At 37.5% G+C, this 20,257-nt stretch overlaps 1 protein-coding gene across 2 annotated transcripts in view; it reads right to left on the bottom strand.

Moving 5' to 3' along the window:
• Positions 1-2,875: 2,875 nt before the first annotated feature.
• The window catches only part of ATG5 (autophagy related 5), a 78,344-nt gene continuing 60,962 nt past the window's right edge, over positions 2,876-20,257 (bottom strand). Inside the window, exons 8-9 of one of the 2 annotated variants that reach the window (XM_082049664.1) lie at positions 17,855-18,005; positions 5,118-5,243 (exon numbers count right to left, since the gene is read on the bottom strand). In XM_082049664.1, coding sequence (XP_081905790.1) covers positions 17,881-18,005 — 125 coding nt within the window. In that variant the 3' untranslated portion in view covers positions 5,118-5,243; positions 17,855-17,880. Of the gene's footprint in view, positions 5,244-17,854; positions 18,006-20,257 lie in introns of both variants that reach the window. The other variant, XM_082049663.1, reaches the window with a different exon arrangement.

Genomic DNA, 20,257 nt, shown 5'->3' with positions numbered 1-20,257 from the left:
TATGTGAACTTACAAAACATATTTGACAAAGTCTAGCAAGTGATCCTCCCAATTCCAGACAATCCAAACTGTATCATGTGTCAGCTTTACCCTTTCCACTGCACAATACTAACAATTACTGTGAATGCTAAGGTGACAATATGTGTATTAGTAGCTAGATAAAACAAAATGAATATGTTGTGGGAACGAATGTGTTATCTCTTGACCTATATTAGTGAAATGCTGCAAGGATTAAGGCTTTAAACATCTCCAGTGGAAAGTGCGATTTTAATATGACACATTTTTTGGCAGTTTCAAGTGCAGTAAAGTCAAGCTCCTCCAACCCTAACATGATGCTTGACTGCCTCTCTAAGTGTTTCTCATCTATATAAATACTACTAAAATCACATGGAAAAATCATACCTTTTAACATCATATAATTGCTTGTTATTTTATACATATTTTTTACATACAAAAGCCTGAACTACCCAAAACTTTTCATGTATCTGTTTGCATAGCTGTATTTGAAAGAAGTTTTGTGTTTTTTAATCTACTGTTTAGAGAAACTGGTGTTTCATTTCACAGTTAAAGGACTTAATTACTTGAATCGTGGACACATGAAAGGCAAGGGAAGGAAAGAAAACATCTCTCTCATTTTAAATTCTTCTTCCGCAAGCTAATTTGATAGTGCAACTTGAAAGTACGGAAATCTGAAATACACTTCGGAGCATTTGAAACTTCACATCTTTTTTGTCTGTCTCAAGAGATATTACTCAGGTTTAGTGTGACATTTTGAAATGTCACCATCCCTGTCTCAAAAACAGAAGTTTTACCACAGAAAAGACACCTACCTGCTTTAATTCAGAAATCTATATGTAATGGTCTATGAACCTCTGTGCATACCCTTTCTCATCCTAAGTAAAGGAGAAAAAATAATAATAATAATAATAAAAAAAATCACTCCAGGAATCATTTTCCTGTCAAAATAAACAGGGACTGCTAAAATCAATGACTAAAGTAACTTTCCAAAAGCCGTATTATTCCGATACGGTCACAAATTCTGAATCAAAAATACTGGGAAATACTGGAACTACTTTCCCCTGAAATACATTTTAGCCATGTCAAGAAAATAAATACATTTTCTCAGTAAAGACAAAGTAATTTTGGTTTTGCTGGAGGCTGAAGTTGGAGAAAGTGGCAGCACTCACCAGAGATCCACTCAGTCTCCACATTTCATCCATGTGCAGCACCAGAGCAATGGGAGCCCTCACCATCACTAACGTGGTTCTCCTTCTGACATAACTTGATAATCATCAATATTAATATTAGAGTTATACAAGTACGCAATCAGTTTTAACATCTACATGTGGTAGCATTTGAATAAATACATTTAGCTACTGCTAAATTTGCAAGCAAACTAACATCTAGGTTATCTGAAGAGTTTAAAATCATTACATGTAAAAATGTTAAATTTAGAGTACTTATGATAGGGATTAATCTATCCTTTTCTTGCCCAGTCCCTTGATTTAGTAGGGTATCACTGGCAAGCTGTGAAATACGCTTAAAGAATTCTCTAAAGTGACTAGTCATTTTTTAGGCCTGGAAGTCTTCTAAGAATGTGCTAATACACACACACAGCCAGGACGCAGACTTTCCTAAATATCGAAACTGAAAAAACACCAGCTATCGTCAGTGCCATAAATGAGGAGCTGTCATCCAGACATCATTCAACATATAAGGAAATTTTTTTAAAAAAGAGGCCATAATTATTATGCCGGATATAAATAATACTGGAAGTGATGATCAAGAGTCTTCATCAGCTGAGAGTTATCTGGCTGTCAGAGCAAAACATACAGGAGCACAGAACTGAAAGGACTTTCCCAGTCACTGACAACCAGCTCTCACCCTTTCTGTAACTTGACCTTTGCACCAGCTGCCTCCACAGCTCCCAGACTCTTAGTGGAGAAGCAAATTGAAGGAGCTCAACAGTTGTCCGTTCTATACATTTATTAATGACTAGTTCATACTGCCTGTTCCTGTGCCTCTGTCCTTAAGATTTAGTATTTCATCATGTTCCTGCAAGATTTCCCAATCACATCAACACACACCCAGCAGCATTTGCATTTCTGCAGCACAGTCGCTCTACCAGCCCAAATCTCTCCTACCGGCCCTTCAGATGTCCAGTTCACATTCTTCCCAGCAGTGGCAATGTCATCTGACTTTTTACTAGTACAAATTTATTATATTTAGTATGCTCCTATTTACTGCCCCGCCCCCCCCCCACAAGAATTCATGGAACTGAATTTAAAACTGGACCAAGCAATTTCTAGCTCTGAATGAAAGGGCCTCACCTTGTGTGCTGACAGCCAGTGCTATCAAAGAAATCACTGGAAAATTAACTTTCTTCACAGAACACTCAAAAATAGAGGTAGCCATTGCCAAATGACATGAAATACAGTGATGACTGCAACAAGATCTGTGTTTTGCTCTTTTTCAAACTATGACTTAACTTGCTCACCAGATATACTTCAGTTCTAAATGTAGGAGGGTCTGTGCGTATTTGACACTTTTCTTTAGCATTGAAATGAATTTAGTGAGCATTATGTTAGATTCTGACCAATTTAGACCAAATGTTTTTCCAGAAGTTACAGCATTTCAAAGCAAACTAATTAAGCCACAACACACCTTCTGTTGCTATTGCTATTCACATACTAAGTAAGAAACGACAAAAATGTGTTTTAAATCAGGTAAAGCAAAGACAGCACTTCATTTTTGTGATAATGTGCTTTTGTTTGGATATGTCACCCAACCAGCTCTTTAAGAAGTATTAATTAAATGTTTTTGTCACTCCATTGCGAAGATCCTTATTTAGCTGCAAATAAAGACAGAGTCAAACTGTGTTTTACTTTTTAATAAAGTGTAAATAGTTAAAATAAGAGGGAAGAGTATGTTTTAAAGCCAAGCTCTCTCTTTGTTCCATGCTAGGCCTTAAAAGTTGGATTTACTAGCAAATAAGGGCCATGAGAAGAGAGATGTGTACTAAAAATGCTGGTGCAGAATATATTAAAATAGCCAGTGACTTACTGACTTAAAACAAAGGAAACACAATCTTTACAGTTTTTAAAATGCCCTGTCTCTTATCCTGATCAATGGAAAAATTATCCCTACAGATTTTTTTAATTAATATGAAGACTCTACACAATATTTGCTTTATCCATTGGCAAGACTTTGAAATTCTCCAGAATATTTAAATGTGTCTGCCCAAGAAAGTTTATAAATGACAGTCCAACACTGTAACAAAAATTCCAAACAGAACTGGAAATCAGAATAACTCAGTCAAATCATCCCACTATAAGGATATTATATTTCAATTCTGAATAAACACAGATCAGCATGGTTAGTTTTGTTTTAAAAATTCTTCACGAATGAAGAATAGATTTATTTCACTATTATCTTTTCCCTCTCATTTCCTTAACTTTTCCCTTCCATTTCCTTAATGCTATTTACTAATTTACATGTAAACCACTATTTTTTCTATTAACTTTTTCTGCCCTTAGGGCTTTTTTTAGCTTCAATTCTATCTTCACCCAAGGAGATCCTTCCGCTCTTGCTTCTTAAAGAGGTTTTTGTTGGACTGATTTTCATTTTCTTGTTTTTCAGATACAGGTAAGTATCCCATGATAAAGGGAGCATGGAAACTAAGCAGAATGGGAACAGCACTGGGAGTTACTGGGACATTTGCAAGCCAGAACTTTGAGTAGGAACTTCAACAGTTACTATTTTTGAAAGAAAAATACCATGCTTTCTTTATAATTGATAATATTTGACATATTTGATAATATGTCTACTACAAACATAGTCTTGTGCTACGAACAGCCACAAACCTTGGACAAAGCAATATAGCACACAGTTTGATGAATTCAGCGTAACACAAAAAAAGTTCTAAGAGTCCTAGTAGCAGCTGCAATGGTAATGAACATTTAGAAACCAAAGCGATCCAATAATCCAAAAATACATCTGCTCAACTAAGGAAAAATCTGTGCAATGAGATTAGAAGCTTCCAAATTTCAGACCGATTGCTCAGGGACCACAGTAGAAAACTAAACTCAGATGTAAGGAAGTATTAGCTTGGAAAAGCCTCAGCTTTCCAAAATTCAAAATTATTAAAAAGCAATAAATCTGTTCATCATTGAATGATTTAACTGTTTTCTAGTCTATGGGAATAAACAGCAGGATACAATCATTTGCAACATCCGTTTACTTTTTTTTAAACTTTTTAAACTAAGAAAATATTCTTACAAGGAGGGGGAAAAAAAAACACCAACAAAAAAAACAGATGAGCACAAAGAAATGCCATAACAAATCCTGAGACAAATTATCCTACATCATTGCTAGTCTATGAAAACTGGTTTGCATAATAAACATACTGGAGTATTCAGTGACAGCATACAAATCGAAAATATTTGTAAATTATTAAGTTGTGCATGTTTTTAAATGACAAAACATGCTCATGGGTTCACTTTAAAATCTCTCACTGCTTGTTATCAAAGCTAAAAGATCATTTGCATACCAATACGCATACTGTAAACATGAACTTCTCATTAAGGAAAGATGGGTTTACAGTAATTTGATCTTTTACAAAAAGCTATTAGTAACTGAATCTCTCAGTGTCTAACTTTCTAGAAAATTAAACCAATGTTTCCACTCTCAAAGTCGAAACACTACCGCTTTAGGAAACAGCCCTGTTTATTTGTTAATCAGAAATACAATCAAGTGGCATATTTCCATTTGCTCTTCGGCTGACAGTTTCGGCTTCATTATATTTTACAAGAAAACACCAGACTTGCAGAGGTCCTGTAAATTCTTTCATATCGCAACTGATTTAATTACAGCGGTGAAGAAAAGCAGCGGTGATGCAAAATAAGATCAGCCCCATTGCCCTTATCTGATGATACGATCTCTCTTCCTGTTTGGCTTGCAGCAGTGAGGACTTTGTGTTTTGTTTCAGTTTTCATTGTTTTTTCTTTTCTGGTCAGGCTGCCTCTGTCAAGAGTGACAGAAGGAAGAAGTTGACGTGCCCATATAATTCCAGCTTGCGAATGATCCTCATACCAATATAGCTGAGTTTCAATCAGTAGGTCGGGGAATGATACTAATGTGGAGAAAATTATCTGGGTAGCTCATATGTTCGCTCAGCCACTGTATGGGTGTTTCCAGCATTGGCTCAATTCCATGAATCATCACTTGAGTCTTCTGCTCTCCATCTAATTCAAAGAAAAAGAGAAACCACTAATAGACCATTCAAAGTTCACAGAAAGATTAAACATTTACTTATACTTAATTTACGGTAGACTTAATTGGTGTTACAGAGTTTAACATTTAACAGAATGAAAAGCAGGAAATATTGGTATGGAGAAAGCTGAGATTTCTATCATCTAAACCAGAAACTTTGAGTCAAAATTATTTCCAAGAAAAAGCTGGGTTAAAAACCAAAACTTAATGAAAGTGCCACTCTTCTTTATTAGTTGCAAGTTTCTTTCCTACAGTGATCACAGCTTGATGTCAACACAGTTAATGCATATCCATCTCGCCTGGCTATAAGCCATATGAATTTTGCACAGATCATGCTTAAGATGTTGAACTTCCTAAAACATGTTAATAAAGTTGTTTGCCTAATACTGTGATCTCCTGAAAGAGCTGAACTACATGTAGTATGTCATTCTTGTAATACATGTAATATTCCTGAAGTAATTTTGTTTTGCTAAGAATAATTCACTTAAGTTTCTAGAAATATTTCGGAGTTACTCAGAAGGCTGAGTTGGCACCAGCTTTTTCTCACTTCATTTCGTGTCTTGGAAAAATCTAAGTTAGCAAATGATTCCCAGTATGACAAGAATATTTTCTAAGAATATTTCAATTCTTTTTATTTATACTTGTCCCAGAGGATACAAGTGCTTTGATCCTTTGATTCAAATGATGGGAACCAGCTAATGCAACTGACATAACTGTCATGAAATGAACTTAAAAATATATATATATATATATATATATTTCGGAGCCTTGAGATGAGAAGAACATCTGAAACGTGCTTCAAATAATGGTTAGGGGAAGAAAAAAAAAAAGGAAGGCAGTGACCTATCACAGTTATTATACTATACTCTGGCATTCTCAGATGGACCTACCACAGTGAAATCCACATTCAGTGCTCAAAAATATCCCTGCCTTGTCAAACTGGCATTTCCCCCCCCACCTCAACTGTCTATATTACAGAAGGAACCACTATGCTGCCCAAGAGCCGCATGGAAGAAGAGCAGAATCTACAAGTGAAGGTACCATGACTGGCTCTTTCATTCAGCTACCCCAGCTGTAGAATAATTCCTATTTTATAACATAGATAAAAAAATCTTCTTTCTTCGGTAACCAAAATGACCTGGCAGCTGCCTGAAGAAGTTTGTATTGTAACCGGGTATCTGTGCCAGCACAGGCTGAATTAGACGAGGAACAATCAGCCTTGAATGCGCTGCTGACTTTACGCTACTGATAATTCTGCCTGCAGAAGCAGACAGCTATGTTTGCCTAAAATAAAGCATTATACATTAGTTACATGTTATCTACATATGGTATCATATTCTGTACAAATTTTTTATTAAATACATCAAGCTTGATTCTCTAAATGGCATAGTACACACATTATCACACTAAATGAAGCATGAGCAATTGCTGGTTTCTGGTTTTATTGCAGACAGGTCTGAAGAATGCAGCACATCGTTTAAAAATAATCTGGTATTTCCAACCACAGCAGGTATTTATTGGGCTGAAAGACTGCCAGTCAGATTGTCAAAGGTATAAACTCCAAAATAAAGTATCTCAGAACCCAAATTTTTACACTGAGAAGTTAGGGAACATCTAAATATATTTAATATTATAATAACTCCCAAAGAGATATATTTAACCCTTTCAAATTAAAATTTGTCTATGGTATTCCATGAATTGGCCACAGAGTGGGTGACATTTATTTACATTCCACAATATTACTTAATTTTCAGAAAAAACTAACATGCATACGCAGACAGATGGCAGAGACATCAGTGCTCTGCTAGCCACCTATGCATAGCTGTCTTTTTAGCAAAAGCTCACACAAAAAATAGATTAAAAGCTTTGGAACCTCAGTGTCGTCTTCTTGTAACAGGAGGAAAGGCTTATAAATTATAAACACTTTCCTTGATACATCTTTTACTGTGTGACAGAACATTTTTGGATGCGTATGCATGTGTGTACTAACTTGATGCCTCTTGCTTAAAAATGAAATGCAGTTAATCTGGCCGTCCCCATTCCCTGCTCCTTTCTCACACAAATCTTTTATTTTGTTCCTCAGCAAAGTGAGAAAGTCTCAAAGGTCAGTGAAGAATTTACAGTTTAATTAAAGTCTAAATCTCTGCATTAGCATTGTTTGTGCTTTAGTATTATCTCTGACAAAGCATCACTTCTCCTTAACTCCTTTTCCCCTTGAGGCTTGACTAAAGAGATCTTATCTACCAATTCTGTATTTACGGTAGCCTTCTTTCACAAAATTCATTGTTTTTCCTTCAGCATTCTTCCCTCCTTTTGTTACTAGGGATCTAAACTCTCACTTAAGTCACATTTACCCAAACTTTCCTCAACTATCATGTTTTCAGTAACTTCCCCTTTTGATTCACATACAGAGTGTCTCTCCTATAGATTGCTCCTCAGCTTCATGTGGCAAAAAGTTGTCAACACCAAATACACTAAAAAAGATTACCAGAAAATATTTTTGCTTTCTCAACAGCTCACACAATCACAGAATCACAGAATGTCAGGGATTGGAAGGGACCTCGAAAGATCATCTAGTCCAATCCTGTCTAATTCGTATCCAGCATTACCACTGTGATTTGGGTTCTGGATGATTTGCTAGCTATCATGAAAGCTTCATCCACCTGGTTTGTAGATATAATAGATTTACATAATTTTTTCCTTCTGTTGATGTTCATAAGTCTGAAGAGCTGCGGATTATTTTGTATGCATCTTGACACACCACGTGCTGTTCTCTTCTTCCCCGCACCATATTCTGTGATAACAAAGTCTTCTTAATACTGACAAAATGCCTCTATAAAAGCGTACAAGTTGCTAAACACAGCATATATTGAAATGAGTGGTATAAGATTTAACTGACCTAATTTCAAAGATTAATGCTGTTCTAAGTCATTGGACCAGGCCTATAAAAATTAGGGCAAATAACTCTGCTCATCTGTAGTGCAGGGAGTCCAGACCTGATAACATAATTACTGTCAATACCCCTTTTACAATATTCAGTAATATAGCTTTAAAACAGGATTTCCTTGAAACCAAGAAGTTCAAATTTTCCAGTCATCTTACTGACTTTTATTTTCCTTTTAAAATGATGATAGAACCGAGTTACATGTTAGCTATCATACCAACTAAAAATGGTTTACTTGCTGCAAACTAATCTCAGGAAAAAGATGAAGTGGAAATATCAGAAAAATAAAAGCATAGCAATGCATGTTTTGTAGGAAGTTTTTATAATATGTGATCACAGTAACTATTTACTTAAAACCAGAGTATTTTTTTATTACTGAAGTCATGCACAAATAATAAATACTGTTTCAGTATTTAGAGAAAAAAAGCCTCAAAACCAATTAAGTCATCTCCTATCAGAGTGGTTGTCCCAAGATTAAATGATTTTTCTTTGCATTCCTTATGGAAATCCATGAATATAAAAGGCACTGTAGCCGCTGAAAGTCACTAGCCACAAGTGATATGCACGGATTACAAAGCTTTTTGGTAAAATTTAACAATATTCCATCTTCAGAAGGCAGGTAACTATGCTTACATATTGTGTACCAAGATATTTTTGAGACATTTCAGATGATTTAATTAGACACTAACTCAAAGGCTGCAACACTTTAAGTACCTGACCCAGGCTAATAAATTGTACCACATCAAGTCAGAAGTTTTCCAACTCTACAGAAAATGGAGAGGAACAGGCAGCTCTGAAGTGAAGGGTGGAAGAAGAGGTCTAGTTCTCTACCATCTATTAAGGTACCTCAGTGTTCCTGATCAGGAAACCAACCTGATCCTGCCAAAGAAAGTATTGAGAAAGGGCTCTCTTTTACAGATAGAGATCTGCTGGAAAGAAGCAAGAGAGAGCAGCTGTTGCAACTCAGCAGACTCCTTGAGGTCATGGCTCAAAACCCTTCTCAACCTGAGGCTGCTTGAGTCCACTCTCCCTTCTTTAAGCAGAATGCCCTCACTATTACAATATTTGCTGTTGCTAAGCCCAAACTTCTTCTAAAAACCCTCAACATTCAAGAATCAGTGAGAGACTGACAAAGAACAAGGAAGAGAGAAATCTGTAGTGCTCAGAGAAGGTAGGAAGATGTGCAATGTCATGGTAGCATGCTGTAAACAGATTAAAGTACTTAAGAGCAGAACAGTGAGAATGCACTACTTCTGGCAAAAATACGTGTTTCAGCCATTTTTCCACTCAGATTAGCACCACAATGCTCACCAACCTTGCTGCTAGATACTCCCCTTTACCTACACAGATTAGCTTCTCTAGCCAGGCTACAACTGTGATGCACTACTTAAAATTCTTTAGTGGGATGAAATACCTCTGTTCCGATTTGCAGCCTCCAGCTATCACCTGTCAGGGTAATTTAGCTGGCTTAAATTCTTTCACTAATAGACAATACAAGATATTCAGGATTTGGAAAAAATGTCCCTGGAGTACTTCAACTAGAATCGTCCGTATGCAAAAGCTCTGCACAGCAGGTCCCAGAACATGCCTGTAGTCATCAAAATGGCCAGTGCAGAAACCACAGCTGCTTACCCAAGGCTGCACCACTTAGGAGACTGGCTTTAAAACCCAAAAAAGGGGAATAGAAGCCAGTGCTCCAAACTAGGAGCACATAATGCACTTTTTGCACAATACAAGGACTATATTGGACAAGCACACTAAAAAGCGTAAGGAGTAAATATAACCAAAGGAAGTGTCATGCTGTAGCAGCTTTATGAAGAATGTAACAGAACTAGTTTTCCAGCTTTTTCAGCTGTGAAGTGGGCCACAAACATTTGCTTCTTTATCTTCAGGATGCATCATATGTTCTGGATTAGATGATACTAAAAGTATTCCTGACAGTAGGTTGTACCACGCTGTAGAAAAGCTCATTCTGGGTAGCGTTACAAGGAGCAGCGTTCTCCTTCTATGGCAATGGTGCTACTGCTTTCCTTCGCACCTCTCCTGCTCCTCAGGTTACTGGGCAGAACAGGCCTTTGGGCACCTGCACTGAGGAGCAGCCCCAGCGCTCCTTCACCGAGTGTGCTTGGCAGCTGGTGCGTGGGACAGCTCTCAATCCAAAGAGACCCATCCCCACCTTCACCAGGAAGATTTTCATTTACCTCCTTAGGACCTCTTAGGAAATTACTTACAGATACGGTGCTTCCCATGTAGATGCAACCACCAAGTTCATTACTGACAGATATCGCCAATTCAAATTTTTAAAGCCTAAAGCCAAAGCTGGGTGGGACCAAGTCCCAGGCAAGCAAAGGTGAACATTTCCTTCTTGACAACTAGACTTGTAGTCTTGCACAGAGGATCACATATGAAACTATGTGCCATTATTTACAAAAGACCACTCTACATTAGCAAGAACATTCAAAGACTGTGTTCTAACCCACAACCACAGCTGATAATAAAGAACTGGATGGTGGCTGAAGTCATCCTTCCCCTCTCTAAGCACCTCAGGTTGGATACTGGAGGATACACAGAGACGAGACAGCCCCAAACAAGCCTCATGCTCTAAAGTCCAGTGACTCCTGCAACAGCAGCAGAATATAAACAAGCAAGCACTTGATTAATATACTTTTTGCACTTTCAGTTGGGTAACATCTCTAAAAACCCAAAAACTCAATATTGTCAGTAACGGTTCAATCTGATACAGGGATCTTTCTACTGCTAGCACTGAAACTGATGAACAGCATCTAGCTCTTCAACAGCAACCTGTCCAAAATGGAAACCAGTTCCAGTGTCTGACATTAACATTGACAATGACTGGGTACCATTTACAACAAAACAAGCTTCATAATATTTTCATTGTGTGTGCTACAAAAAAAACCCACACGTGGGCTCACAAAATATCCATAAACTTCAAAAAAAGTAAGGTAAGGGGTATTTATGAACATTTTTACATCACTTTTATAATACTTACTTTAACCAGATACCATGTTTTTTAGTTTATAGCAAAATATCTTTGCTCAGTGAACAAGCTTTGCTACAGAATGAATTCAACTCACCTATAAACCAAATATTAATACTTTGCTTTTCTTAATTATCTTAAAAAAAAAAAGTTAAAACATATTTCAGGCTTTTCCATTCATAAACTTGAATCTAACTGGAACATTTCTGCAATCAGTTTCTGGCACGTCTATGTGTAATAGTGACTGAAGTACAGAAATATGTTGAGATGTTCAGATTGCACACTAATGATGACATCAATATAAAGATCTCAAATAGAAAATAGAAAAACAAACTTGTATTTTAAACAAATTTGACCTACTCAGTTGAGTACTAACAGGTGCTCAATACCTATGCAATGTTATGGGAAGTGCATACAAAAAAAATTGAGCTTCGTCACATCTCTTGGTCAAATGATCACTTGCTCTTGGAAGGAACTCGGCACAAGTACTTCAGACAGTGAACACTTGAGTTCTCTTTACTGACACAAAATATTTTATATTTAAGAAATGATAGCTTCAAGGCCTAAGATTACTACACATTCTACTGAGCAGGATTTTTTTTTAGTTAAATTTTTACAAACAGGAATAAATTCTTAGTATGTGTTTTCAGAAGCTTCACACTATTACAGCCCACGCTTTCCTTACTTTTCTGTGAATTCCACCCTATTGCAAAAAGGACCCTGTTAGTCACAGTAGCAAGCTCCATTGCCAGAAGTGACCTATTTTCCATAGCAATCTTAACATAGTTTTCACCTGACTTCAATCATAAATAAACTACCCAAATCCTTACTCCCTTCTGATATATTGGATTGCAATCAGCAAGATCTGCTGTTCAGTACCCTTTGACCAAGAGCACAAAATAGGCTAATCACAACAAAAGGTTCCTCTGACCTCAAGATTTTAGAGGCTGATACATGACACAGAAGCACAGGATTGACTTTTCATTCCTGCCCACGTAACCTGCCAGCCCTGGGAAAGCCACTGATGCTGATTTCAGGTAAAGAACTTGCACAAGGAAATAGAGTCAATACACCAGTCAAAACAAATCATCATGTTCCTCAAAATTATTCTGTATCTGGAATAAACATTGTTCTAAACCCAAGATCTGGTTTGGAGAATAAGAACTTCAGTTCCTTGATATAACCTAACTGCCAAATATAAATATACAAACAGGTAGATCTGGTTAACTGGCAACAACATGGGAATATCTCTCCTTTTAACTGTTGGTAGTAACATGAGTTCAATTGCTCAAACTGAAGGTCATAGTGCTCTTAAATGTATGTTCTCAGCTCTGGGTATTGATATCCACGCAAACATCCCAGACAGCTTTTAACTATGGCAAGTTCCTGGGCTTGAAGACAACTAACAGTAAATAAAATCCACAACTTCGTATTTTGCTTAAAATTATCTTTTTAAAGGAATGCTAATTTTAACACATTTACTGAATTACCCCTTAAAGATAAGTCATTATTTTGATTTTTTAAAAAAATTCTTCTCAGAAAATAAACGGTTCAAAACCTAAGCCTCACTCCATCCTGGAGTGTTTTGTCAATCATATTACATGTCTTAATTGCAACCTTACAGCTCCTCGATGCCATTTTACCAGAGCCCTTAATAAGAGCTACAGTTTCTTAGTCAAAAATTCCATGACAGAACTACACCTATATCAACCCCAGTGAAGTCTGTTCTTGCAGAGTACTTGAGTACCAAAGCATAACTCCAGGCAAGATATCTCAAGTATTCCTCCATTGTGACAGTGTCATAAAGTCCATATTCACTGATTCGGCTTTAATTACTGCTGTACTTTACGTGGTTCTGACACAGGCCAGTTGTTTGATCTCAACATGATCTTTTTGTGCCATAAAGATCTCCTACCTGCATTTAGACATTTGTGACTTAAGGAGAGGAAAAAAGTTTCTCTGTCACAGTTCTCAGTATTATTAGCTTCCCTGGATTATATTCCAGCAGAGCCTGAGCTTTTTCTATCCTCAAAATGGAAGTAGACTAATACACAACATTATAATCTACATTAAGTATCATTAAATTGGAGATCAAATAAAATACTTGGCATCACTCCTACTCATCCTTTTCTTCTCCATGCAATTTTTTTCTCTCTCATTATTTCCTCGTATCTTCTACCTCAAGTCTATCCTCAGGTTAGATAGCGACATTTCTGAAACATAACAAAAAATGCAGATTAAACTCATCACCACAAGTGAAAGTTTATTACACTTTGGAGAAGTTTATGAGAAGCTGGGTTACATTTCTAATCTCATAGTTGCCAGAAGATAGGTAAACAAACTAGAAAACTTTTTCCTATTCCATTGAAAACGTTTTAAGAAAAAGCAAATTTGGCCTCAAACACCAGCAATTCCAGGTTGCCTGAGCAGACTATTTTTAACAATTCTCCATACAGTTTAAAACAGTTGATACTGACAGTAATGGCATCTGAGACAATCAAGGGTATTTTTTTCCTTCTGTAAAAGAGTTCATGCAGCTCAACGGAAAAGCAGAGTATGGAAATGAGAGCTTTACTTAAACTTTTTTTTTAAATTTAATTTTATTGTTATTCTTATATATAATAGAATATTTTTAATGAGGTTGCTGTAATAGGTCCCAACCTAATTTATGACTGAACCCTAAAATACTTTTCTTAAACATCTAACATTTTAACGGTTAAAAGGTTTAAGACAACCTTATAGACACTGAGCCTGAGGTGCTTCCCATCAGACACCTAGCATCAGCAGGAATTAAAAAGAAATTTTATAAGGTGAAACTCCCAGGAAATATTCTTATACCCTCTTCCTCAGCATCAGTGCCTTCGCCTCAGCTCTGAACCGGCAATAAGCCTGTGTTAGCTTATGAAAGACTGGGGTTAGCAACTGAAGCTTATAAAACAATTTTCTGCAATACCTTTAAGTTTGGCTACACCCATGTGAACCAAGCAGCAAAGTTCAATGCAAATCATGCTGCTGTTCCATGTAACAAGCAAGCAGACAATGCACTTTTGTATACAAGGACCAGGCAAGGTGTGCATTAAAAGGTAAGCTCTAGAATGCATGACAAATTGAGCCCAGCTCTCCATGATGCGTTTGCCATTGTTGAGAGAGAGCTAAATCACTTTTAAGAGTTGTGTAGCTTTTTTAAACAGCAGGCATCTTGACTTACAATAAGTTAACCCTTTCATGCACCAGGTATTCATTAGAACTGAGGTTTCCTTTCCCTCTAAACTGTATAAAACAGACTTTCAGAAATTAAGGCTACCTCTGTATACAGCTAGGGAGTTAAATGTAATCAATATGATTCTTGAAAAACATAAAAACATTTGATAAAGGTTCTTCTCTATGAAGACTGGTATAAAGCAAATCAATTTGCTGTAAAAGACCTCTTGTTACTAATAGTTTGTGAGAACTTTTATACTGTTTTCAAAGTACTGTTATGCCAAACAATTAAATAGCAAATTCTCTACACAATCATATTACATATTCCCTATGCACATGCACATTCATACACTTTTAAAGTTTTTTAATGGCATTCTTGAACTTTCAACCTCTACTTTACTTCATTTTCAAGTTACTATAATTCACATCATGCCCGCAAATATTCTTTGATTCTAATGGCCGTCCATCTTTTATAACAAACTTTTCAGCTAATCAAATGATGAAGTATTCCTAGCAAGGCAAAACAAAGACAGCTTACTGTTGCTGCAAAACCACTGTCAAAACAGAAAAGACCAGCAAGTTTACTTGTTTTTATCCATCGATAATGCTAATCATTAGTTTATCTGTCCAGTTTCATAAATCAAATTGAAAAGTGGACATTCAGACATAACTACAACTTAAAAACATTTGCCTGAAAAATGATAAGCAATATATACAGATCAAAGGCTTAATGGTTGCTATTTCTTGTTTTGTATCTTTCTCTGTTTAACTGGAGAAAAATAAACTGGTTTTGCCTTTTTAAAATGCTACTTCCAGCAATGTTATTGTGTTATTTAACAAAGCAAACTCCATGAGCAAACTAAACATGTAAATGGAGATGAGCTATTCAATTAACCCCCAAAGCATAGACAGTTTTGTTCCATGTCTGACAAATTCTTCAACCTCTGCTGAGCTGATCAGCAAAAACTCGGCTAATTGAATCCATCTCTGTGAAAAACCACAGGCTCAGGTCCGTACCACATACATCAAGCTGAAGGATTTCTGCTTCAGCCATGGCGGTAATAGTCAGTGGGGTCAGGTCAAAGAGGGTTAAAGTGAGTCAGGATATAGCCAAAGGAATACATCAAACACCGATTTTAAAAGGGCAATTAATCTCAGACAGAAATGCTTCCTGGGGAATGAGATCTCAATCTTAAGAGCACACTACATGATGTAGCAGTAAAAATGTACATATACAAGCTTAGAGAGCTTTCATCCTGTGATCACAAACAGAAGGGGAGTGCTGTTTATCAGAGAAATACAAACCCTTGCTAAAATACTTACATTACCTTCTTCCGGGCCCTTACTCAATGAAAAATAAATTCTTTAATGAGTAGGCAATACAGTTTGCACACATGAAATACATGTTTCTCCACACATACTGTAAGTTCCTTTGAATAGCTAGTAGATAAAAGTATTTAGAGATCTCTACCACAATAAAATTTAACAATTTAGTATTGAAAAATTCAAGGAAGGATGGATAAAGGAGTAATGGAATAGCGGAAGGGTGCTTTACACTGTTCAGTAACTTAAAAAAAAATCCACAAAACAACTACCTGTTCAGAGTTAAGATTAGAAGTAAATTTTCATCCAAACTTTAATTTCATTTTTCCTTTCCAAAATATGAAGGGATCTTCAAAGCTGATAGATTGTCATATATTCTTTAAAGAGTTTGACTACTAACTTAAGTATTTTTTATTTTAGAGTTCAGGAAGTATTTTTCCACTTTAAAGCAGAAAAGTAGATCCATAAAACTTAGAACATGTACATATAGCATTTGCAAACAGAATTTGCAAAGTTAGTATCATTAATTAGTCAGTACTGGTACTAGGAATCATTAGCTGCAGGCACATAGCTCTGAAACAAGTTACAGCTCATTTTGCTGCATTTGTTTGCAATTTTAAAGAGCGCTGGCTCTGCGACCACTCTTCCATCTGAGGATACCGATGCCAACATCACAAGTGGCAGAATGGCACCTATTTGTGTATCTGGTCCATACATGTGGCTTTGTTGCTTAAATTGCCAGTGAGTAACAGTTGTTGTTAAGATACTGGACTTAGTCTCCCAAAGCATAAACACCGGCTGTGTTTTGCCACAGTGAGTGTGGTGATGATACCGTCAGGAAGAAGGGCAAGGAGCACAAGAGGCATTCAAATCCTCAATGACGACAGCACCACATGCAAAGCCACTGCAGAAGACTTTGGCTTTGACATAAGGAAAAGTTTTACTTCTATTTTCTTACAAATATCCTCCAAATTGCCACAGGTGTCAAAAAAGATAGGAAGTACAATTTATCCACTGAATGTGGAGTCATCGAAAATCTCTGATTAGCATGAGGTATTCAAGGACGCAACTAATGTTAACAAGTGCTGCTGAATCCTTAGAGAAGAGCAGGACATGGTAAATAGCATTTATTAGCGGATTATTCTCCTTTTCATGAGTGGTAAGGTTGCTGCTTTTCTCCTAACTATTTTTTGTAGGTCCTTTAGTTTTGCAGATTCTCTTATTTGTAGCCCTATAAGATGTTTATCTCCTGAGAAAATTATGTTATACCTATACACACCAAGGCAGAATAGAACAAGAGTGCAAGAGAGAAGCACTCTTGACTCCCTGTAAAGATACAGTACATATACCTAATTTAAAGGTATAGATGGAGCTCATAAAATGGACCAGAAGCCACCCTCTGGACCTCAGGGCAAGTGCCAGAGAACAGCTCATGCCTATTCAGCTAAATTATCTCTCCCTCCATATTGCTGAGAGTAGCCCTCAGGCTGTTAAGCCATGAACAGTGCTCAGGTTTTCTGGGAGAGTAGTAATTGGTCTAGACCAAGATTATGCCAGAAAACTGCTAACAGTCATACAGCACAAACAATTCTAGCCCTCTTTTGTTTACTAGTACAAATAAAAACACTAACACCACAATGTCTAAATCTGGTTGTGCACTGCAGTGTCCTGGTTGAGAACTTCACATTGCAAGTCCTCACAGAAGTTTACTGTGGTGACCTGAAAGCTTTGGTGGAACCACTAAAATCTCCAGTTATGCTTGCACCAGTTACAGCACTAAATGCAGCAGTGATTATACAGCGTATGAACATTAACAGGATGATGACCCCTAATGAAAAAAAACAAACCAATTGGAGCATTCTCACATCTTCTATGAAACTAACCATAAAAAAAATATCCTGTAGGTCTATGTAGTGTGTACTTTATCTGTTGCTCTCATACTTGTTTCTGTGAGCAAGGATATGAGCAATTGTAACAAAGTTGTGCTGTGGTGTTTTGTTGTCGTGAAGTTTTTGATGGCTTAGTCACATCAAGTGACACCTGTGATCTCTTTGGGGTGAGACAGACCGATTTAGATCTGGATTCAAAAAAATGCAATTCTTAACTCTGCTACTGACCTCAGTGTAACCAGGTGCAAGTCACATCACCCCGTGCCTCTAATTTCTTCTTCCTTTTTGTCTCCCTTCACCCATCTTTTGTCTAAGGGGTACATTCTATGGGAACACACTGCAACGTCCATACAGTGCATAAAGAACCTGAGGTTTACTCCTAAAAACAAACAAAAAAATTCCTTTAAAAACTGAAAACTCACCACAACAAAAACGTTTTATCAAGATGCTTTGATTCCAACAGTTTTCCTGAAACTCATATGCGCGGTAGACTACTGACAGAAAACTTGCCCAATTTCTTGTAATTTTCCACAGTCTTTTCTTGACTGCCTCGATTTTCAGATCCATAGCATTTCATCAGGGATTTGGGGGTAGGACACTGATGCTCCAACGAACTGCAGCTCTACTGCAGCCCATGAAGCAGACTGATCCAGGATGAAAAATCCCACCTCTCCTCTGCAGAGAACTTCAGAAGTGCTCGCTTGTGATTTCCAAACAGAATAAGCTGAATTTTGAAAAAGTTATTTTCCTCTATGGAAGGTTTTACTTTCTCCATTTAATACTACTGCTGTTAAAAATGGACTTAAACTTTGTTGTGCCTGAATAAAGTCATTGGCCTTCTGACAAATTTAAAGAGAATAGTCTGGAGTCTGATACTAATAAAACTTATTGGGTGGCCAACAGAACAATTTTAGCTGAAGCTGAACAAATTTCTTGTCCAAGAAACAGGATTATTTCCTTATTTGCTCTACCTCTTTCTATATTTTGCCCTTCAGAATGTGCATGCATGTGCATGCCCAGAAACCAGTCACAAAGAAAAAGCACATTACTCTTGTGATGTTAGGAAAATTGCTGGATGGAAGAGGAAAGACTAGACTAGACTATTTCAGTTGGAAGGGACCTACAATGATCACCTGGTTCAACTGCCTGACCAATTCAGGGCTGACCAAAAGTTAAAGCATGTTGTTAAGGGGATTGTCCAAATGCCTCTTAAACACTGACAGGCTCAGGGCATCAACCACCTCTCTAGGAAGCCTGTTCCAGTGTTTGGTCACCCTCTTAGGAAAGAAATGCTTCCCAGTGTCCAGTCTAAACCCTTCCAGGCACAGCTTTGAGCCATTCTGATGTGCCTTATCACTGCATCTCAGGGAGAAGAGCTCAGCACCTCCCTTCCCATATCCCCTCCCCAGGAAGCTGCAGAGAGCCATGAGGTTGCCCCTCAACCTCGTTCTCTCCAAACAACAGAAACCCAGTTTTCTCAGCCGCTCCTCACAGGCCATGCCTTCCAGCCCCTTCAACAGCTTCATTGCCCTCCTCTGGATGCATTCAAGGACCTTCACATCCTTCTTAAATTGTGGGGCCCAGAACTGCATGCAGTACCAATGCTAAACACAGTGGGATAATCACCTCTTTGGGCCAGCTGGTCATACCGTGTTTGATGCACCCCAGGATGCAGGTTGCCCTCCTGGCTGCCAGTTTATACTTGCACCTGACATTACGGCATCCCAGGTGCTGAGGCCCAGCATTTGGACTCGTTACACTTCATCCATCTGCTGCTAGGAAAGGGGCAGAGGGCTCGCAAGCTACCAAACGGATAATCCTTGTGGAGTCGATTGAGGTAGAGCTGGAGCAATCCTTCAAACCAAGCTGTGCTTGCTGTTTCCTGAGAAATTCTATGCAGAAAGATGATAACCAGCCCCATATCTCCACCAGGTTTTTTTTCTTTTCTTCTGCAAGCAAGTAAGCCAGAATACTCTGCACACACAGAAGCTCCCTCTGATTATACAAAGAACTTGTTTAGAAAAGAAGGCTAACAAGAAGCCATATAAACAGCACAGCTGCCACACTAACTCTCAGATTATTTGCACCTTTCTGTGTAGTCAGGACAAATTAATTCTATATTAATTCTGTAGTCATGACTATTAATTCTATAGTTTCAAGCCAACCTCTGGACTTCCACCTCTTTTGATCAAAAAGAACTAATAAATCAAAAGGCATGCAATTTTAACACAGAAAAAAAATAATCTTTCCACTTCAACTTAAAAAAAATGCAACTGGGGCAGACAGGTGTGTGTGGGTGTAAAAAAAAAATAAAATCAAGAAGTTGGAAGTCTGACAGATGAAAGGCAGATGCAGGAGCACAATCCAAGCAGATGACCTGGTTAGGAAAAGATAACAGGCACAAACAATGACTCACACCAAAAAGGAGACGTAAATGATGACCTCCTCTAACATGGAGAGCACCATCGAGTCAAGGACACAAGGAGAGCAGAATGGCTTAAGCAGTGGTGTGAAGTTCAGGTCCAACCTGCATGATGACTCTCACAGCAGAGGAGACAGTGGATCAGAATTCATATCACTGGTGAGCTTTCGGTCATCTTTTAGCATGCCTGCACGCTACAAGACATGCAA

This window comes from Streptopelia decaocto (assembly GCF_964273445.1).
Source record: "Streptopelia decaocto genome assembly, chromosome: 3".
In the NCBI taxonomy this organism is placed as follows: Eukaryota; Metazoa; Chordata; class Aves; order Columbiformes; family Columbidae; genus Streptopelia; species Streptopelia decaocto.
This window is presented reverse-complemented; position numbering and strand designations above follow the sequence as displayed.